This window comes from Lissotriton vulgaris, chromosome 6, assembly GCF_964263255.1.
Source record: "Lissotriton vulgaris chromosome 6, aLisVul1.2, whole genome shotgun sequence".
Taxonomy (NCBI): domain Eukaryota; kingdom Metazoa; phylum Chordata; class Amphibia; order Caudata; family Salamandridae; genus Lissotriton; species Lissotriton vulgaris.
In genome coordinates, this window is record NC_141694.1 from 1,412,575,989 (window position 1) to 1,412,596,304 (window position 20,316).

At 47.9% G+C, this 20,316-nt stretch overlaps 1 protein-coding gene across 19 annotated transcripts in view; it reads right to left on the bottom strand.

Annotated features, from left to right (window-relative positions):
• REPS1 (RALBP1 associated Eps domain containing 1) overlaps window positions 1-20,316 on the bottom strand; it is a 1,100,512-nt gene that overhangs the window by 118,275 nt on the left and 961,921 nt on the right. For all 19 annotated transcript variants that reach the window (XM_086927540.1, XM_086927556.1, XM_086927550.1 and 16 more), the window contains one exon: window positions 18,957-19,049. In XM_086927540.1, the coding sequence (XP_086783666.1) occupies window positions 18,957-19,049 (93 nt within the window). The remainder of the gene's footprint in view (window positions 1-18,956; window positions 19,050-20,316) is intronic.

The window sequence follows — 20,316 nt, forward strand, 5'->3', positions numbered from 1 at the left end:
CTGGCGGGAGGGGGGGGGGGGGGGGGTAGTATTCCAAAGCGTATGACACCTTACACAACATGTGTTTGATAAAGCCAAACCAAAGTTAGCATTAACCGCGAGGATTATAATGCACTTAAGAGTATATGGTATGGCTATATCATAGAACAGCTATAAGGACATGGAAAGCTGCAGACAGGCTCAGCTCATGCTAGAGCACCATTTCACATAAAACCAAGCACTCTGCCTTCAGGGTTGTCAAGGCCTGCCATAGGAGTAACTTATAGGTGTATATGTGCCTATATATAATGGTAGGTATAGGAATACTATACCTAAGCAAGGGGTGATTACACAACCTTGCCCCAGTTGAGTGATCAGCCAGTTGTGTCAGTTTGGATGGCAAGCCAGGGGTGGCATAATACATGCTGCAGCCCCTGGTAGGCCTTGGATGCACCTATGCCCTGGGTACCAATGGTACACTATACAGGGGCTCACAAGGTGACCCAATATCCAATTGGAGATGTACCTAAAGTGCATGGAGTCCATTTTACAGAGAGAGCAGATAGCCTGGGGCCCTGATTAGCAGGATCCCAGGCCAACTAAGTAAAAAAAAAACAGCTAAACACTAGGCAAAAAGTTGGGGTAACCATATAGTCAGATATCTACCTTCCTACACCCTGTATGTTGTAGTACCACATGGTGGTGATGTCCATTACCACCTTCACTAGCCTTCCCCTAATGGAGGGTAGAAAGTCTTTTACTATCAGCTGGATCGCCCGGAGCTCCAGAAGGCGGACGTGGAGTCCTGATTCCGCCAGAGACCAGAGGCTTGTGATTTCCACCTCTCCCAAATGGCCACCCCACACCAGGAGTGGCGCATCTGTCACTACTGTCAGATGTGGTTGGGGAAGGGAGAGGGGTCTGCTGCTGACCCAATCACAGTTTTTTAACCAGCACTGCAGATGTTGTGCAGTTCCCTCTGACATTTGGACCATGTCAGAGAGATTACCCTCATGTGTCAGAAGCAGGATGTAAGAAGCCATAAGGCACAGCAGCCTCGAAGTTTGTCCCACTGAAATCTAGGATAAAGGCTGAAACATCAGTATCATAACCCGAATATCCAGGAATGGCTGTTTGGGAGGATATGCGCGAAACTGCACTAATCCAGAACCGCTCAGATGAAAGGAAGAGTCTGAGAGGGAGTCAAGTGTGACTTCAGCATGTGGATAGTGAACCTCAGAGAGCAGGAGATCAAGCATAGTCTGAAGGTGGGAGACGAGTACCTGGGAGAGCCCGCCTTAAACAACCAGTCGTTAAGATAGGTAAAGACTGGCACCTCGATCTCGGCAGCTGAGTTATGACCACACCTTCGCCTTGGTGACCACTTAAGAGGCCATGGTAAGGCCAAATTGGAGTACAGCAAACAAACACAGGAAACTCCCATGGGCAGGGAGTATAGGAATATGGAAGTGTGTCTCCTGTAAGTCCAAAGTTACCATCCAGTCACCTGGGTCCAGGGCAGGCAAGAAATTGAGCTAGCATGAGCATTTTGAGGTTCTCATTCTTGAGGCATAAATTGAGGGGGTTCACGTTTAGGATTGGATGAAGACCACTGTCCTTCTTGGGCACCAGAAAGTATCAGGAATAGCAACAATGACCTCCTTCTGGCAACGGCGCTATCACTATGACTCCCTTGGCCAAGAGAGACATCACTTCCTGGCGGAGCAAGGTAAGACGGTCCTCCGACACCCTGTCGTAAGCAGGTGGCATGGGTGGAGGGGGAGTCATGAAGGGGAGGGAATAGCCCCATCAGACAATTTGGAGAACCCATCGGTCTGATGTTATAGACCTCCAGTGGGGCAAGTGATGACGTATCCTGCCTCCTACTGGATGCCCATGATGGTAAGAGGGCAAACTAAGGGTTTGGAGTATGAGATTGCCGGGGGTGGTGGACTGGCCCAATATCTGGCTGCCCGATCCAGGAGGTCTGTGGGGACCGTATGCTCGCCACGGTGGTTGAGTGGGTGTAGACTATGGAAGCCCTTTAGTGGGTGCAAAAGGAGTAAAAGGGTGGATTCGGGTTGGCGAGGGGCCAAGGAAAATAAAAGGACCTGGCCTTAGCCCTGATGTCCTTAAAGCTCTCCATCGCTGAATCAAACTGGTCTCTGAAAAGACAGGAGTCATCAAAGGCCATGTCCATAAGCAATGCTTAGACATTCCCTGAAAAGTCAGTTGCCCTCTACCAGGCATGGCATTGTAAAGCATCTGTCTATTAAACTGCTCTGGCCAGCGAGTCGGTGGTATCAAGTCCACATCTGATTGTGAACTTTGCAGAGTCTGTCCCGTCAGCAACAGCCTGCGAGAGTATGGCCCGGGACGATGGGCAGCACTTGCGCAACCGGATCCCATAGAGCATGGGAGTGTCCACCCAAAAGGCATGCAGTAATCACAGACCACAGTGCCAGGCTAGTGGAAGAAAATATCTTCCTCCCTGAGGTGTCCAAGCCTATTCGATTCCCTATTTGGGTGAGAGGAGGTAGGGAATGCACCAGGATTTACTTGGGAAGTAAAGGCTTGGACCACCAAACTCTCCAGGGTGAGGTGCTGGGTAAGGAAATTGGGGTCCCCTGGTGCAGGGCAGTGGCAGAGGTCACTCACCCTGTTCACAGGAACCCCTGTGCTGGGCTTGGACCAGGTCCCAAGCAGGACGTCAGTAAGAGCTTCACTGAATGGGAGAAGCAGTTCTGAGAGGGTCACCCCGGTTCAAGCACCTCAGTCAAAACATATGTCTTGACTGCCACCAGGGGCAGACTAAGGTCCAGTACCTTTGCCACCCTTAACAACACCACTGCAAAGGATGCTCCCTCCTCCGTACCCTCGGTAGGGGGAGCAAGCATGTCAGTATCTAGAAAAGTGTCCAGTCCACTGGCCTCCACCAATTCCTCACACCACACCATCTGTGGGTCTAAAGGTGGGTGTTACTTAGGGTTTAGCGACCCCTCTCAATCCTACCAGAGTTTTAGCCCATAGGAATAAGTTTCACGCTCTGGCCTGGAAGGCATGGCTCCAGTCAACGTCGGACACCTCCCATTCGGCTCCATGTCGGAGTCGGGGATCAGAATGAAAAGGATGCTGGGAGTGTCTGCATCTGGACTGGCACCAGGGAAGGCCGAGGCTTGACTGGTGCTGGGGCCTGCAATGTTAAACCAGTAGTGGTCCCGCTCGAACCGTAGGGGTCCTAAGGTGCACCAGTGGGGACGGGCCACTCAAATAAGAGGTGAATGGTCACATATAAGTCCTAGAGTTGAGCAGGGTCACTCTGGCTCCTGGAAACTCAGGGAACTGCGGAGCCAGGCTTTGAATGTCAACGCTCCCTTGTCTAAACACCCAACGGCCGAGAAAAAGTCGAAGACTGCTTCGACTTCTTACTCTTTGTCCTCTTGTGTGACTTACCGGAGTAGCTTTGCAACTTAGAATGCAAAGATGATTTTGGACTGTGCAACCGATCCCAGGACCTTCCTCTCGACCGGGATCGAGACCGTCCATGCGCCGCTCTTCGGGCAGCATGGAACTTGAAGGACCGCTCCCTCAAGGACTTGGGGTGCACTGCATGGCAATCAGAGCAGGTATTCATGTTGTGAATGAATTCTAGGCATCAGACACAAACAAGATGCGGGTCAGTTACCAACATCTGTCAATGAGAGGCACCGCAGGGCTTGAACCCAGTCTTCCTAGTGGACATCCCTGCCACACAAGGAGAAGTCTAAAAAAAAACCGACAAAACGTTGATAAAAGCTAGTCAAAAAGTGACTGATGGGGTATCTCTCTCTGGATCTGTGCTGACTGGTGTGGACAGAAAAGAACGGCCAAGTGGAGCTGATCAACCCTACCTACCGGCGTGCTCAGGTACTGTTCATGAAAAATTTCCAGGTCCAGTCTGATGCCTGTAGATAACTCAAAAGTTAGGAATCAGTGCCTGAAAGAATATGAGATAACAGCATCAGCTCAGCTTAGTTGTGAGATTAAGACTACAATGCATCAGGAACCACGTCTATGCGGTTTTCTAAAGACAGTCATTAAACAGCTCAATCAATAGTTTTGTAAACGTGGGTTGTTCTTTTTCAGTTGAGCAGGAAATGGTCCTACATGTTTTTTTTTCCATTCCTTTTATTTAAGATGGAACTGCAGTGGCATAATTTAGACGTGCACCTCACTCTTTCCTTTATTGTAGGACAAATGCATTCTTGCGATCCACAGATGTTCAGTTTGTTGCATTTCAACCCAAGAGGAAAGAGCAGAACCCGTCAATGATCAGCAGTTATTTATATGTAAGACACATGGGAGTGGTGACGGTGTCCTCTACCCATTACTTTTAAAGTTTAATCTACTTGAAGTACAGCAGTTATGTGGACTGAGTTTTAGCAAGTATTCTTGAGGAATATTTGCAAGATGGCCTCAATACAGTCCCATATTTATGTGCCACTTTCTCTGGTGGGTTGGAGGTGGGGGGAGGGAGGTGGATAGGTGTTTTGCTTATAAGAGAGAATTTTTAGAAATGCAGGCTTACTTATATTGATATGTCGTTCTGACAAATACAGATGTAGCAATAAAAAGGTGTACATCCTTCTTTGGATATAAACGGCATAGTACATCTGCAAGAGTTTAAGAGTGAGAGCGCAAGACCCACAATATTGCAATAGCCAGGTTCCTTACTGATACACTTCATTATCCTATAGCTTCCTCATCACAGGCCTAAAACCAATCCCCAGTGCCCTTGGGAATGGGCAGTTGTTTTTGCCACTTATCTGCAAAACTGTGCCTGGTATGGTAGAAATGGCAGACGTGGGATGGGAGACCACTTATGAACAATCAATTAAAAATAGAAAAGTTGGTTGGCTTGTCTCCTGAGTGAGGACTCATTTCAAGAGGTCAGGAAGGAATGTGACGTGGAAAGCCTTGGTCATGGAGTACAAGAAAGTGTTACTTACCTGTAACACCAGCTCATTATCATGGAATTCTATGTCAGGACCGGAGGCTTCAGATTATGCTATATCTTCCTTCGCTTTATTAACATAAAGACTCCACAGCAGCTTAGGAAAAGATATAATAAGAACAAAAAATGCTTTAAACATAAAGCATTGACGAAATGTTCAACAAATCAAACAACAACTCCCAAGAGTCTCTTTGCATAACAATAGTCCATAGTCCTTCCACACTGTCCATCATCACTATATAACCGGACTTCTCATCATCTTCCCCCTCTTTCTTCGCTGCTCCCGCAGCCAGATGAGTGCTTTCCTATATTTTTTCCTTTTTCATTGTGATTGATTGTCTTGTGTACGATCGTTAGGGGGACTCATTGCATGGTTTATTCCCTTACAGAGTCCCCGGTTGCGGGAACGTTCTTCGTTCCTACGCGACTTTATTCCCACTTGTGTGCGGTGTGTACATAGACCGCCAGGGGGCGGCCTGTCGTCTCGCCGACCCTTCGGCGCGCCTCCGCAGTGCCAGGAGCCGCGCCGTGGAGTCTGCTTGTGCAGGAGCCAGCCCTCGCGTACCCCTCTGACACCTGGTGACCCGGGTCTGTAATTTACCCACTTTTGACGCCCGCTGGGGTCTGTATAGCGGCTCTGACCGCGTGAATCACCTTCGGGTGGCCTTTGTGCACCTCTTTACCCAAGTGTGGCCTAGCGCGCTTGAGGGGTACGTTGACCCGGTCCCGGCGAGGAGGGTCTGCGCGCTTGGGGGTTGGTGCAGCCCACCTGCCACGTCAGTTGGCCCAAAACGTGATCGCAGCCGCTTGGCCTGCCCACATTCGAGAACTTTCTCGGTTGCCGCCCTCTTGGGTGCCCCGCATTTGCCCTTGGTTCCGAGATGGAAGGGGAATACGAGGAAGAACCCTGCCCCTATCTGCAGGATGACGAGTTTTATCAGGCGGTGGACAATTCCATCTACCGCTGCGTGACGGAGGTGGTAGGCCCCATGGAGGACCGCCTTTCCGCCCGCATCGTGGAAGAGTGCGCGAAACTGGCAGCGGTGCATGTGCCTTCGTCCCCCGAGCTCCCGGGGACGTCCGGCGGGTTGCCACCCGCCCCGAAGAGGCCTTGTAAGGAGGGGCCGTCATCGGAGGCCCAAGGCGTGGACAGGGGCGCTTTCGAGCGTCTTCGTGACGCCTTCCTGGCTAAGGCGACGGCGGTGCCCCCTGCACCCTTGGTGGATCCTAGTACTTCGGGCGACGTGGCTACGGCGCCCGCCTCCCCGATCTACGACTCTCCGGACACGGATGACGACGGGGAGTCGACCCGCTCTTGGCTTCCGGCGCCTTCGGCCAAGTAGATGCCCCGGGATGAGTCGGGCATGCTGGACCCGGACGAGATTGTCCACCCCCGATCCGCGGCCTGGACACTGGGGGAGACGGTGGCGAAGTTTGTCGCGGGCAGGCTGCGCAAGCCCCTAGAAAAGGAGGCGAGGGGTTGCCTACGTGGGGAGTGCCCTCGGCCAACTTTGGAAGGGAAAGTGGCCATGACTCCGGAATTGGACCCCAAGATGGCCACCTTCCTGGCGAAGTTTATGAAGGACCCCAGGAAAGGGATTGACCGGTCCTGGCGGGCCTGCCAGGACAAATTGTTGGATGCGGTCGGGCCCGCCACGAAGATCCTCGACATGGCGGAGGAGGCTCGGGCGAATGGCACCGCCATTTCACCGGAGGTGCTCTCGAATTGGGCCCAGAGGGTGATCGTGTTCTTGGGCAACGCCAACTGTGCCCTGTCCACTGAGAGGCGGCGTTCGCTCCTGATCAAGCTGGATCCCAAGTTGGGGGACCTGGCCTCGTCGGAGGCGGGTGCTGTGGCCCAGGGTGGCCTCTTCGGCGAGCCCTTCATCAGGGAGCTGGGCAAGTTTGTGAATACGTTCACGTCGCTGGACAAGGCCCAGTCTAGCATCAAGAGGGTGTTCCACCAGCGTTTCTCTGGAGGGGCCGGTCGCGGTAGGGGCCGCGCGACCGGCCGTGGTCAGCAGACCAACAACAAAGGACAAGGCTCCGGAAGAGGTCAATACCAGACCTCGGCCAACTACACCAACTTCTACCCCACCAGGGGACAGCGCTTCGGTGGCAGAGGGTTCAAGAAGAACTCCGGACAAGGAAATGCCCCCGGTAAGGGTACTTCGCTTGGATCAAGTTCCGATTGGGGGGCGGCTGGCAAGCTTTTACGGGGAGTGGGAATTGCTCACTGCCGACGCTTGGGTTTTGCAAACTGTACGAGGTTTCCATATCGAGTTTTACGACCAGCCAACTCAGGCGAGGCCCCCGCGCCCGATGGTTTTTTCAGAATCCGACGCGCGATTGATAGACGGGGAGATCTCGGACTTGCTGCGCAAGGGGGCCATCCGTCTATCAACGCGCCACCCACATGGGTTCCTCAGCAACGTCTTCTTAGTAGACAAGACGGATGGGGCCAAGAGACCTGTGATCAATCTCAAAGAGTTCAATGGGTGGTTGGTCTACCGTCACTTCAAGATGGAGGGGATCCACCTCCTTCGAGACGTGCTCCTCCCTCGGGATTGGATGGTGCGACTGGATCTCAAGGATGCCTACTTGGTCGTTCCCATCCACCCCCCTCATCGTCGTTTCCTACAATTCCTGTGGGACGACAAGGTGTTCGAATTCACCGCTCTGCCGTTCGGTCTTTCTTCGGCCCCGTGGTGCTTCACGAAGGTCCTCCACCCGGTAGTGGAGTTTCTCAGAAGTCAAGGGGTCCGTATGCTAGTATACTTGGACGACATCCTCCTCATGGGGCAGTGCCCGGAGGTACTGGCGGGCCAGCTGCGTCAAGCTGTCGGCCTGCTTCAGAGACTGGGGTTCGTCATCAACGGCTCCAAGTCGGTTTTGGTTCCCACTCAGCAGATCACCTTTTTGGGTTTCGTGGTGGACTCGGTACAGGCGGTCTTGAGCCTGCCGGGTCGGAAGGTCGCGAAGATACGACACCTGCTTCGGCAGACTATCGCGAGGGATCGTACGTCACTGCGTCATATCGCCAAGGTGGTGGGTCTTCTCTCGTCCTCCATCCAGGCGATTTTCCCAGGCCCACTGCACTACAGGGCTCTTCAACGCCTGAAGGCGCAACATCTGCGCCGTGGGATGAGTTACGATCAGTGGGTCCCCCTCACGGACGAAGTGAAGGAGGAAATGTCATGGTGGCTGTCTCACATGGAGGCATGGAATGGTCGGGCGATCTTCGGTTCGGCCCCGGACCTGATCATAGAGTCCGACGCCAGCAGGTCGGGCTGGGGCGCCCGGTGCGGGGATTTTTCCACCGGGGGCGCCTGGTTGTCAGAAGAACAACAATTGCATATCAATTGTTTGGAGCTCCTTGCGGGCTCCTTCGCAGTTCGCTGTTGGACCAAGGATTCGGTCAAGGCTTGTGTCCTGTTACGGATGGACAATATTTCGGCGGTTCGTTATGTGAACCATCTAGGAGGTCCTCGTTCCCGCGCCTTGGCGGACTTGGCGAAGGACTTCTGGGATTACTGCCTGTCTCGCCACATTGCGGTGACGGCGGAGTATCTGCCAGGTCAGTGCAATCAGGTAGCGGATTGGCACTCTCGGCATCTCAGGGACGCCAGCCAGTGGAAACTGGATCCGGAAGTCTTCCGGTGGCTACACTCCCTCTGGGGCCCCTTCTCGGTGGACCTCTTTGCGTCCCGTCTCGACCACCAGCTGCCGCGGTTTTACAGCTGGAGGCCGGACCCTCTAGCGGAGGCCACGGACGCGTTCCTACAGGATTGGAGTCGGGAACAGCCGTTTGCGTTTCCCCCGTTCTCCATGATCATGCGAACGGCGGCTCAAATACGCCGCCAGGGTGCGGAGCTGGTGTTGGTTACGCCGCTCTGGAGGTCTCAAGTATGGTTTCTGGTTCTTCTGGAACTTTCTTGGGATTTTCCAATCCTACTCCCCCTGTTTCCTCTGCTCCTGACGAACCCGGATCAGGAACCTCACCCTCTCGTCATGCAGAACTCTCTCCGCCTCGTGGCGTGGAGGCTCTCAGGAGACGCTGGTCGCTCCCGGGCCTTTCGGGGTCGGCTGAGCACTTGCTCTCCAAAGCATGGGCCGATAGTACGACGAAGCGTTACAGATCCGCTTGGCTTAAGTGGATGCGTTGGTGTTTACGAAGGGATCTGGATCCCATGGTCGCAGGCCTTGTTCCCGTGCTGAATTTCCTGGCGCATTTGGCCGACAAGGGTCTAGCGTATAGGACGATCAATGCTATTCGATCGGCGATTTCTGCTGGCCATGACAACATCGATGGCCATCCGGTAGGGGAACATCCTTTTGTGTGCCGGCTTCTGCGAGCTATCCGCCTCGCGCTGCCGCCGGAACCCAGGTACTCCGTCCTTTGGGACGTCAATTTGGTTTTGAATTTGTTCCTGTCGTGGCCGGCCAATTCCTATCTGTCTCTTAAAGAGCTGTCGGCGAAGTTAGCCATGTTGTTATGTTTGGTTTCTTGTAGACGCGTCTCTGACGTGCGCGCGCTGGATGTCTCCGCACGCATTTTTTCCCCGGATGGGGTTACTTTTACCGTGGGCCGACGCACTAAGACGTCGTCGCGTTCCATTTCATATCCAGCTTTCCTTGACACTCCTAAGTTGTGTGTCGTGCAATGCCTCAAAGCATATGAGGACCTGACCTTGGATCTGCGTCCTCCGGGCGAACGTCAGTTGTTGATTGCCCTGCGGAAGCCACACAAAGCTGTCTCCTCCCCCACTATTGCTCGGTGGGTGCGATGGGTCATGCAAGAAGCGGGCATCAATACTTCTCTCTTTGGAGCACACTCCGCCAGGAGGGCCATGGCCTCTAAGGCATTCTCGGTGGGTGCTCGTCTGGAGGACCTAATGCGAGCAGCGGATTGGTCCTCGGATTCCACCTTCAGGAGGTTTTATTTTAAGCCGGTGGTGGATTTGGCTCAGTTGGTGGTAAGTAAGCTTTAAACTAGCATAATCTGAAGCCTCCGGTCCTGACATAGAATCGAAATTTGCCTAGCTTACGTAACGGTAAGTTTCAATTCTATTAAGGACACGGAGGCGAGGATTATCCCACCCAGGTTACAGTGGTGTCTCTACCCACCCGTATGGCAGTAAGTAAAGCGTTTTCCTTTACATTGTCAGTACTGTATTAATCACTGAATGCTCCTCGCCTTGTTGTCGCATTCCTGGACCACATCGCTGATGCTGTTCCTTTTTCGACAGGCAACGACGGTGCTAAACAGGACCAATGAGGCTCAAGCGTGATCTGCGCGAAGAAAGAGGAGGAAGATGATGAGAAGTCCGGTTATATAGTGATGATGGACAGTGTGGAAGGACTATGGACTATTGTTATGCAAAGAGACTCTTGGGAGTTGTTGTTTGATTTGTTGAACATTACGTCAATGCTTTATGTTTAAAGCATTTTTTGTTCTTATTATATCTTTTCCTAAGCTGCTGTGGAGTCTTTATGTTAATAAAGCGAAGGAAGATATAGCATAATCCTCGCCTCCGTGTCCTTAATAGAATTGAAACTTACCGTTACGTAAGCTAGGCAAATTTCGATTCATAAACACAAACTATCAATTCATGTGGAGTATCTCTAAACAGAGCAAAATAAAACCTCTAGGCATAAAAAAAGAATGACTATGTTAAGGCAATATTTTATTTCAGTTTTTATCTTTTAACAAATATCTAATGGCAAATCCACTAGGAAAATTACATTGATTTGGATACACTAATATAGCAGCACTGTTGCCTTAAAATCTTATTTTATTTACTTTCTTTATTTACTTTCTTTAAAAAATAGTAAACTATTCCCACAGACACACAGCCTAGCATGGAGGGAAACACCCAGGACTGTCACTTCAATGGAGGCCAAGGAACTCCCACAAGGACAGCAAGAAGTACAGTATGAGTGAGGTGATGCAGCCCGAAAAAAGTCACTCGTCGCTTCTGGTGCTCAGCGCTTCTCATGACCTCTCAATTGCAGAGTACATAGTGGCGTGATGCGGTGGGTAACTGATCTCAGTGTTCGGCTCCTTCAGAACTCCAACACATTCTGCAAGCCATGCAGCTTGGATGATGTACATTAGGGGAGCCTTGCGGATTCAAAGCATATTACTTTTTGGCAGTGAGCATTAGGATCAATTTCCCCGCTAGCTGAGCCGTGTTGGGGCTGGAGCTGCAATAGCAGCGAAAATCGCAATGTCTGGGCCCTGCCTTTGGATCAACAAGGCAGGGCAGTGAGGGCTACCGTGGCTTCTTAAAGTAACAATGCAAGAAAGTAAAAAAATATTTAATAAAGGAGCGCCAACAACTGGAAAGTTAACTGAATTAGAACGTTGGTGAGAAACGCAGCATGGGGGCTCGCGCACAAACACATAAGGGAGGGGAAAGATGGGAATGGAACGACAGATGGGAATGGAACGATAAGGAAATTCATGACACGCTTCAACAAGATAAATTGTTCATTGTGTTTCATACAATAAATGAGACACTAAACTGCTATTTAGACCACGGCTTATGCGTTTTTGTTAAAGCCTAAGTAGCAAGAAAGTACACCAGTCAGTAAGTTAACTTTGTTGCATTTCCTGATTGTTGCCGCCAATAGGGCGAATTTCTAGATCCTCTATGTAGAACATGAGATCAAAGCCATTAAGAATAGTAAGTCAATAAACAGAATGATACTGGAGGTCACTATTTGATGTCATTGATGATGGTAGAGGCTTATAGGTAGAACGCACCCCCTTATAGCATTATTGGTGTATGTCAGGGATGTCCCTTCAGAGTTATGGAAGTTAACTTCAATTCTGCTTTTACTAGGCAAGAGACTGGTGGCGATGCATTGAGGCTGTCACCCACTTCCCCCATTGGAAGACTGACTTAAGGATGCGGCGTATTGCCAGAACCAGTTAGTGGCTTACTGGAATCTAATGCCTGTTCGATCAAGCCCTTAAGATATCTGGGGCCCTTTTCAAACCTACCTGCAGCAGCCGGTGCCTGCGGAGGCTAGCGCTACCTCAGGTTACTATTATGGCTGTAGTGGGGTTTTCCCCTCATCTTGGAGGAGTGACCTTTGAGTCTGGTGCTGCATGGACGATTTTTGGTTTTGACCAGTTTCCCGTTGCTGCGTTCCTGAACATTGCCCCCCGGGGGAAATCTATGTGGTATTTCTGTATTTTAAGTCAGCACCTCCTCCCCCCTTCTGTTCCCTTGCACACTCCGGCCCTGCTCTTCCCTGAGGTATCTTACTGTATGAAACTGTTTATTATTGTTATGATAAGGTGGACTTGGAACTGCAGATAAGGATATCGCTGCCTTGTAGCTCCTGATTTTACATGCTGTATGGCCTCTGTATAATTTCACCCTAGCTATGTTTTTACTACTCTATGCGTATTTGAATCATATACTCAATAAACAAAAATATTAATTAAAAAAAATATATTAAGACATGAAACAGGAATTGCTACTGTGCGACTGCACGAGGTATTGAACGAAAAAGGCCTAGGCAGCTAACGGGTAGCGGTTAAGTGAATAAAGTCTCTCTGGGGCGCTAAGGTCAGAAAATGTTACTCCAAAGTATGACTTCCAAGCCCTCAAAAAGCGTTAAGAATATTAAATCAACAATTTCTGTGAATAAAGTACGCTGTGTAAGGCCGGGGATGGACCCAGATGTGGACTACATATTTTGGGAGGCTTGAAGGAACGTGCTTTGTGTCTAGCAGGTGACGCAGTACCGACTAATTCACGGTCATACCTGCAGGGAGCTTTAGAGCTAAAGGCGCTAGATATATACAATAAGTTAGCTTTGGCACATGCAAAAGGGACAGAGGCACTGAAAAAGGCAACTGTCGAGAAAACAGAACACCAAAATCCTAATCTCTCACATTTAAAATGCAAAACACCAGCTCCCCTGCCAATTGCAATATTATCATAGAGCCACAAATATCAAAGGAGGTGGCATGTAGCTGCTTAGGCATTACTCCACAAAATCCTGAGAATAAGAGGAAGGGTGAAATATTTCCATTGTTTCATAATAAAATTGTCAGCAATTCAGCAAGGATTGCGTAATCTTTTGGTCGGGGGGGGGAAGGGGTAGTACTGAAAAGGCTTCTTCAGATTGGACTGGTGAGCAAATATGTTGATTTTCATTGTGTAGCTTATTTCTTAGTTGCCATACTGTCATATACTGATGTGTTAACTTACTTTGAACGTCCAGTCTTTGTGACCTGGGCATTTGCTGATTACTATAAATGTTGTTTTTAATATTTCACAGTTGTTATACAATGTATTTGATATTCAAGTGACAGAAACATGTACCTCTGATTTTATAATATTATCAACAGGATACCAATTACCACAGAAAACCACAACTAGGTTAGCTACTCACAGATTGAATTGGGTAACCTGAACTTTGTGGCTAATTGTGCAATTTGAAAAGTTAACCCAAAAACTATTGGATAATCTGGTTTTTCAATGAAGAGTGACAGGCTGAAACCAAATGCATTCAAAACTGCGTGACAAATTTTCTTTGCCTGAAGTGGGATTTGCTACACTCTCAACAACTTTTCTTTGACTCTGCTTTGCTTGATAATATGTTTTCCTGCGTTGTGACACTGTTAGGAAGGGAAGACCTCACCAGGCAGTTTGGGCTGGACTGTTCCCACTGGAGCAAGGTTAAGACTTATTTGCATATGGCTGGGTACAAACAGAGGTGGAAAAACAATGGACTGGGATACGGATCCGAGCGATCGCGAGCAGCTGAGATTAATTACAACATTCCCATCAAGCACTTTGTTTTTGATGCTTCAAGTGTGATGGGTATGCAAAGACATGGTTCCCATGCTCACTGTGCCAATGGAACCAAGCTATACTTGGCTGATGAGCTCTAATAAGGGTGAAACCGGTACTCAATGTTGTATTCTGCTTTAAGGAAGACCTGACCTGGCAGTTCTGGCTGGACGTTCCCACTGGAGCTGGGTTAAGGCGGATTTCCATATGGCTGGGTCCAAACTGGAAAGACATGGTATGTGAAAAACGATGGACTGGGATGTGGCTGAGCGATTGTCAGTGGCTGAGATTAATTCAATCATTCCATCCATCCCTTTGTTTTTGATGCCATCCTGTTAGGAAGGGAAGCACCTGCTTGCAACTGAAGAACAAGTTACTTACCTTCGGTAATGCCTTATCTGGTATAGCCGGATTCCTTACCTTAGAATTCTCCCCAGGTGCCAGACTGAATCCTGAACTTCTTTCAGCAGGACCCCTGCACGTCAGTAGAGGGTGTTGTGCTACTCCCTTCCAACGTCATCTATGTATGTGACGTCACTGGAGTCCATATAAGCCCCTCCTGATGTGCTGACGTCAGTTTCGTCTGTGACTATTTATCGTGCTAAAACGCGGAGTCATCATAGAATCTGGTTGTGTAAACAGTGTGCCAGTAAAACAGAAATATCTCTTTGAATTAAAAATTACGAAGTTGAAATGCACAGCATGCGAATACCAAGAAAGGAATCTTCTAGGTAAGATGGAAACAGTTTGTAGAACGGGGAGGACTGGTGGGTAGGTAAGGAATCTGCGGCTAGACTATGTCTCTTCCAGATAAGGCGTTACCAAAGGTAATCAACTTGTTCATCTGATAGAGACGTCTTCCAATGAATAGCTGTAGAGATTCCTTACCTTAGAATAGAGATCCAAGCACTTCCAACCCTGGAGAAGGGTCTGCGAATCGATCTCACTAAAAATCCCTGAATAGAACTAGTTGGTCCATAACAAGGCACATGAGACAGGGCACTCTTAGGAAGTTAGGTGAGCAAGAGCATACACTTCACCCTAAGAACTGTGGTAAGAATCACAGGCAAGCAAAGTCATAAAGACAATGAAAAGCATGGGAATAAAGTTACTCATGGCAGAGGAAAAGAAATTACCAAAGGTTTAAGGGCAACACTCCTACAGACTAGATTATACCAAGGTACATGGTGAAGAAAACTCATAATTGGGATAAAGAAGTGAAATACACAATAGTGGGGGATATTCTTATGAAGAAGAACCCCCAGCAATAAAAGATGGGGCATAGGTGTAAGGACTAACCCCTGAGGGTAGGCTATTAGGACACTGTACAGAACAAAATGAAGAGATGTCCACAGAGAGAGTTACAGAAGGGGACACGCAAGCCAACAAGGAACCCAAGTCCAAGAGGACGAAACTATAATGTTCTAGGAACAGTTTCAAGTACCAAGCAATCCACCAAAAGGTAGATGAGCCATTATCACAACAAAAGAGACCACAGAGTCTTTGCAAGGATAAAAATGTAGGCCCCTTGATGCCATGTGTGTATGTGAACCCCGAAAAAGGAGGTGTTTGTGGCAATAAGGGACAAGGACTTGCCTATAGTGAGTTGGACAGATGTCCTGACAGGAATTGTCAGAGCACGGACAGCGAGAACAGTGGTATAAAAAAGTAAACACTTAAGTACTACCACACTGATATAGAATGTTGTGGAAACCACAAACAAGACGATCAGCAGGGGGCTGAGAAAGAAAACACTTAAAAAAAAAAAAAACACCCGTGTGAAAATCACAAGAAGTGAATGAAACGTGTGCACCAGAGTAGTCCATTAAAAGTGCACCTTGATGAAGTACGAGAAGCTTGCTAAAGAAATGAAGGATACAGAGAAAAGAGTGTTCTAGCAGAAAATAATGGCCAAGACAATAACATGGACAACAAAGTTGAGACTGTGGCACATGTCCCACTGCTCCAGTGAAAAGTTAGAGCCTTTGGCGAAACAGAATCACACAAGAAGTGTCCCAGAAAGTGTCTCCATGTATAGATCGAGGAGAAACAAGAGATGCACGAGAAAAATATTTCATTGAGCAAGCTATATAGAAACTCCCTGGAGGGGAAAGTGAAAGGTCCCTATAAGGGATTCCTAATTTTATTTATGAACGTGGAGTGCCAGTGTAAAAAGTTCCAGCAGTTAGGATGCAAGTCAGAGCTCGTAAACTACAGACCACAAGTGGCTCTGATAAGTAGTGTGGAACCATAATCTGTCATTGACAGTGTAAGAAGGATAAGAATAATACCAGCAGGAAACCACATTGGGTGTCACCAAAAGGTGGGTTTGACAACCATTGACAACGCCACGAAATGCACAATCGAAGAAAGGAAGGACCAACATCCCCCAAACAAACTGAAATGGGTGGATTTAGGGACACAGACAGGAGCAAGAGCAGAGCTAAGTTTTTGTTCCACTCCGACTGTCGCGAAAGCTCCGCAAAGTCGGCATGAGCACCGTAAAGGTGGATGCCATCAAAAGGCAAGTCAAGAAAAGTGGTCTGAACTGCCTCAGAAAAAGTAGAGGTGCGTAGCCAGGCATGACGACGTAGCGTCACTGAAGAAGCCATGACCCGACCTACGGAATCAGTGGTATCCATCCCTCACCTAATCATTTATTTGGCCACGTGGTGCCCAGCTTGGATCAACTTGGTAAGCTCGCTCAGAGTTAGTCCGGAAGCGATGGCAACAGACACACCAAGGAATCCCACAATTTATGGAAAAAGTGTCCCAAAACGCAAGATGTTTTCATGGAATGCAGAGCAGAACTTGTGAAGGAGAAGATATGCCTGCCACAAGCGTTCTGTCTCCGGGAATCTCTGTCTGAACGAACATGCTTAAGAGATTTAATATAATCCTAGGGGACGAAGCAGCATGTACCACCAAATTATGAGGAGTAGGGTGCTGGAGGAAACAGGCCGGATCACAAGGGGCTGGACTGAGTCTGTGAGCTATAGATTGATCCACTGGGGCCCCTGGATCAGGGTTAGCCCAGTTCCCAAACAAATGTCATATAGGACGTCACTATAAGGAAGCACCGGCTCCTCCCCTATTCTGCCATGATGGAGAACGCCAATTTGGGGATCAGTAGATTTTACTACAGAAGGAAGATTTAAATTCAAAATCAGAGCAACATGCCTTAGCATATCAGCTAAAGAGGAGAACGCCTCTGTAACAAGACCAGGAGGGTAAAGAAGGCCAGAGGCTGGGGAAGACTGTAATCCATTAGTTTCACCCACTTCAGTCAGCCAGCTATCCTCCAGAGGAGGCTGTGCAGCATCAAATATGGGGTGCAGAAACCTCCACTCATCTCCATCACCTCCTAAACAGTGTTACTAAGAAGAAAAACATTGGAGGGCTCCACAGAAATCAGAAGGTTTACAGAGATAAGCAGCACCATTTGTTCTGCACTCGACGTCGATTGGCAAATAGTTGGCGATGGTTTGAAGTTGGAAAAGAGGAAGTACCACAGTGTCAATCAGCGCAGCCGACATCATTGTTGGCTGATCAGGTACAAGCACCGAAAGTGTGAACCCCAAAGGGCTGTGCACTGGCGCCAAGACCGAGTTGACCATCGATCCGGGGGCCTAACTGAAGTGGAGGGCACACCTGTTGGAATGGACACAGTAGAGATACCACTCATCTCCTTGGGGCCCGAAGAACCTATAGGGGAAGGTGAAAGCCCAAAGATGGCATGCAGAGAGCAATATTATGCTCGCATCTGGGTCAGAGTCGCTCTGGCTCCAGGGTAGCCAGGGAGGCAAAGGGTGAACTCTTGCATGGAGTCCTCAACCTGACATGCTGGAGAAGACGGGAAAGTTGGAATCTCTGCGTGGTTGAGTCTGGGGATGCTAAGACTTCGACCGCCTGCATGGAGACTTACTGTGGGACGACGATGGAGGGTGATGTTGTTGGGAACGGCTCCAGGTCCGGATCCGTGAATTGGACCATGCTGTGACTGCGAGAGGAGCACCGACGGGAGATTCATCTGACGTTCCTGCAGTGCCTTTAGTTGAAGTAGACGACAGGAGTCGCAATCCTCTGAGTCATGGTGCACTCCCAAGCACAACATACAAATGGAGTGAGGGTCCGTGGACGACGTTTGCAGCCTACTAGACCCACAAGGTTGGGACAGAAAAGCACAGTTTCTACAATTTTAATGTTGAAGTAGGCCAAAAACGTCCTGAGGTAACAACTTATCCGGATCCGCATTGTAAGAGTGGAAAAGAAGACATGGAAGTCAGCACGTCAGGGAGGGGCTTATAAGGACTACGGTGACGTCTCATACGTGGACGACGCCAGTACGGAGTCGCACGACGCCCTATACCGACACGTACATTTTGGGATCCAGTTTGGCGCCTGGGAAGAATTGTAAGTTAAGGAAACTGTGGCTAGACGTCTCTATCAGATATACTTTTTTCCCATAAATATTACCACATTTCTCTCCCCCTCGTTGAAAGCAAAACTATTGCGAGTTGCCTTAAATAGATAAATTGTGTTTCAAGGTAATTTGGATTTTATCAAGGAGAATACTGCAGTTTATAACATACAGAGAAGTAGGAACCATTAGTCGCTTTACAAGTGACTGCAGGTATCATTTTTGGTTTACTTTATATAACTTAGAGGTCGCCAATAAATATCAGCAACATAGATTTACTGAGTTATTCAATCCAACTGTTGCATTTCATAATCATTACATCACCGGTTTATTTCATCATTTTAATTTGATATCCAAGTATACCTGTTTTAGTCGTGTTCAAACAAGATAAATGCGTTTACAAAAGAGAAGGATAATTTTAGCAAATGTCAAACAGCAGGCATTTAACAGAAACAAGGTATACTAATTCCAGAAGTGAAAAACACATTCTAAAATACGTGAGAATCTCAAACAGAGTGAAATACAGCCACTTTGAGTCATTCAGATTGAAAGTGTAATCTTAGTAAATCTAGTACATAGAATTTGTAAAAACATTTTGCACAATCTAAACTTTTAGACAGAGGTGCGGACAAACAATTTAGGGGTATAATTTCTAAACACAGTTAATATTTCTGAGTCTACACTTTTGGTAAATATGCTTGCTTTCTTTCATCCTTTTTAAACAAGAAGCAACTTGAGGTTTACGTACTGTATTTGAAGCAACAGTGATTGAAGATTTTTCTTCAACAGTATCTATTTTGGCAACTCTGAGAACTGCTGCGGTATCAGGGGGCCTTTCAACCTACAAAAAACACAAACAGTTACAAGCAATCAAGTTATTAGATTACATTAGTAATAATAATTTATCAAAACACTTATAAAAGGGAAGCTACTTAGCTTGAAAATCATTTTTATAGGTAGTCTATTTGTCAGACTTCACTACACCTTGAAATATAAACCAATGACGTGCGGGGGCGGGGAGTAGCTAATATCCATGAAAATACTTAAGGACTACAATTTTCTTTTACAAAATAGGTAGTCACCTAATGGTTTCTTTTTGGCACAACACAGACCACCATTTCTATGAAACTCTAAAAATGTGCCTCAAATCCGCAAAATAAAGTATGGGCACACCTGGATTTCAGTATTTGATATACAAAGGCCAAAAACAGCAGGGGGCTTAAAGGTGGGGACCCTCTGCGGTGTAGAGTCTTCAGGTTGATGTTACTCCTCTGAGATAAGAAAACCCCACAAGTGCCCTTCTTGGCATGTCTTTGCCAAAGCGGACGTTGGGTATCCAAACTAGGTGTTATAAGGGCAAAGGAGGTGCAGAGTGTTGCCCCAAAACTAAATAACGATTGTCAATGAAAACGTTTCTTTTGTATCCTTTGCCATGGAGTTTAATGATATTTCAATGCTAGACCTGGGGAGCGAGATGCAAAACAAATGGTCCTGGAGTATATCCTGTCATTTGGCCATACCATTGAACAATTCACTCTTTTCGCCGGAGACCAAGTCTAACAAGTGAATGTGGACCTTTACACCTACAGGAGAAAACACTCCAAACTGGAAACATTTTGTTACAGTTAAAGGGACTTTTATAAAAAGTGGTATGTCTATTATGGGATGTATCACAAGTGAGATGGCAGAAAACTTTACACAACAGATTTTTTTTTTTTTACATATATGGATACGTCTATCCAAGGCTCATTACCTCTTACTTTAAAAGATGGCCAATGTAAAATGCCTAATAATTTTTGACAAAAACAGTCTTAACTGATTGATGATGGTGGATCTTCTTGAAAACAAGATGAAGAGTCTGTATGTACATGCACAGTGCCTTTAGGATTCCAGACTAACCCCTGCTATCCTAAAAGGTAGAGCTCCTACGCAGTTAATTTTCTGTACAAATTACATCTCTTAACACTGGAGGAGCAAAGGTTTCACAAAGAGTGTATATTGAATAGGTGGACCCACAGATCAATAATCAACATTTCTTTTACCAGTACTGGGCCTCAAAAACACACCCTTGAGTAGGTATTTACTTCCAAGAGTCAACAGGAAAAGAG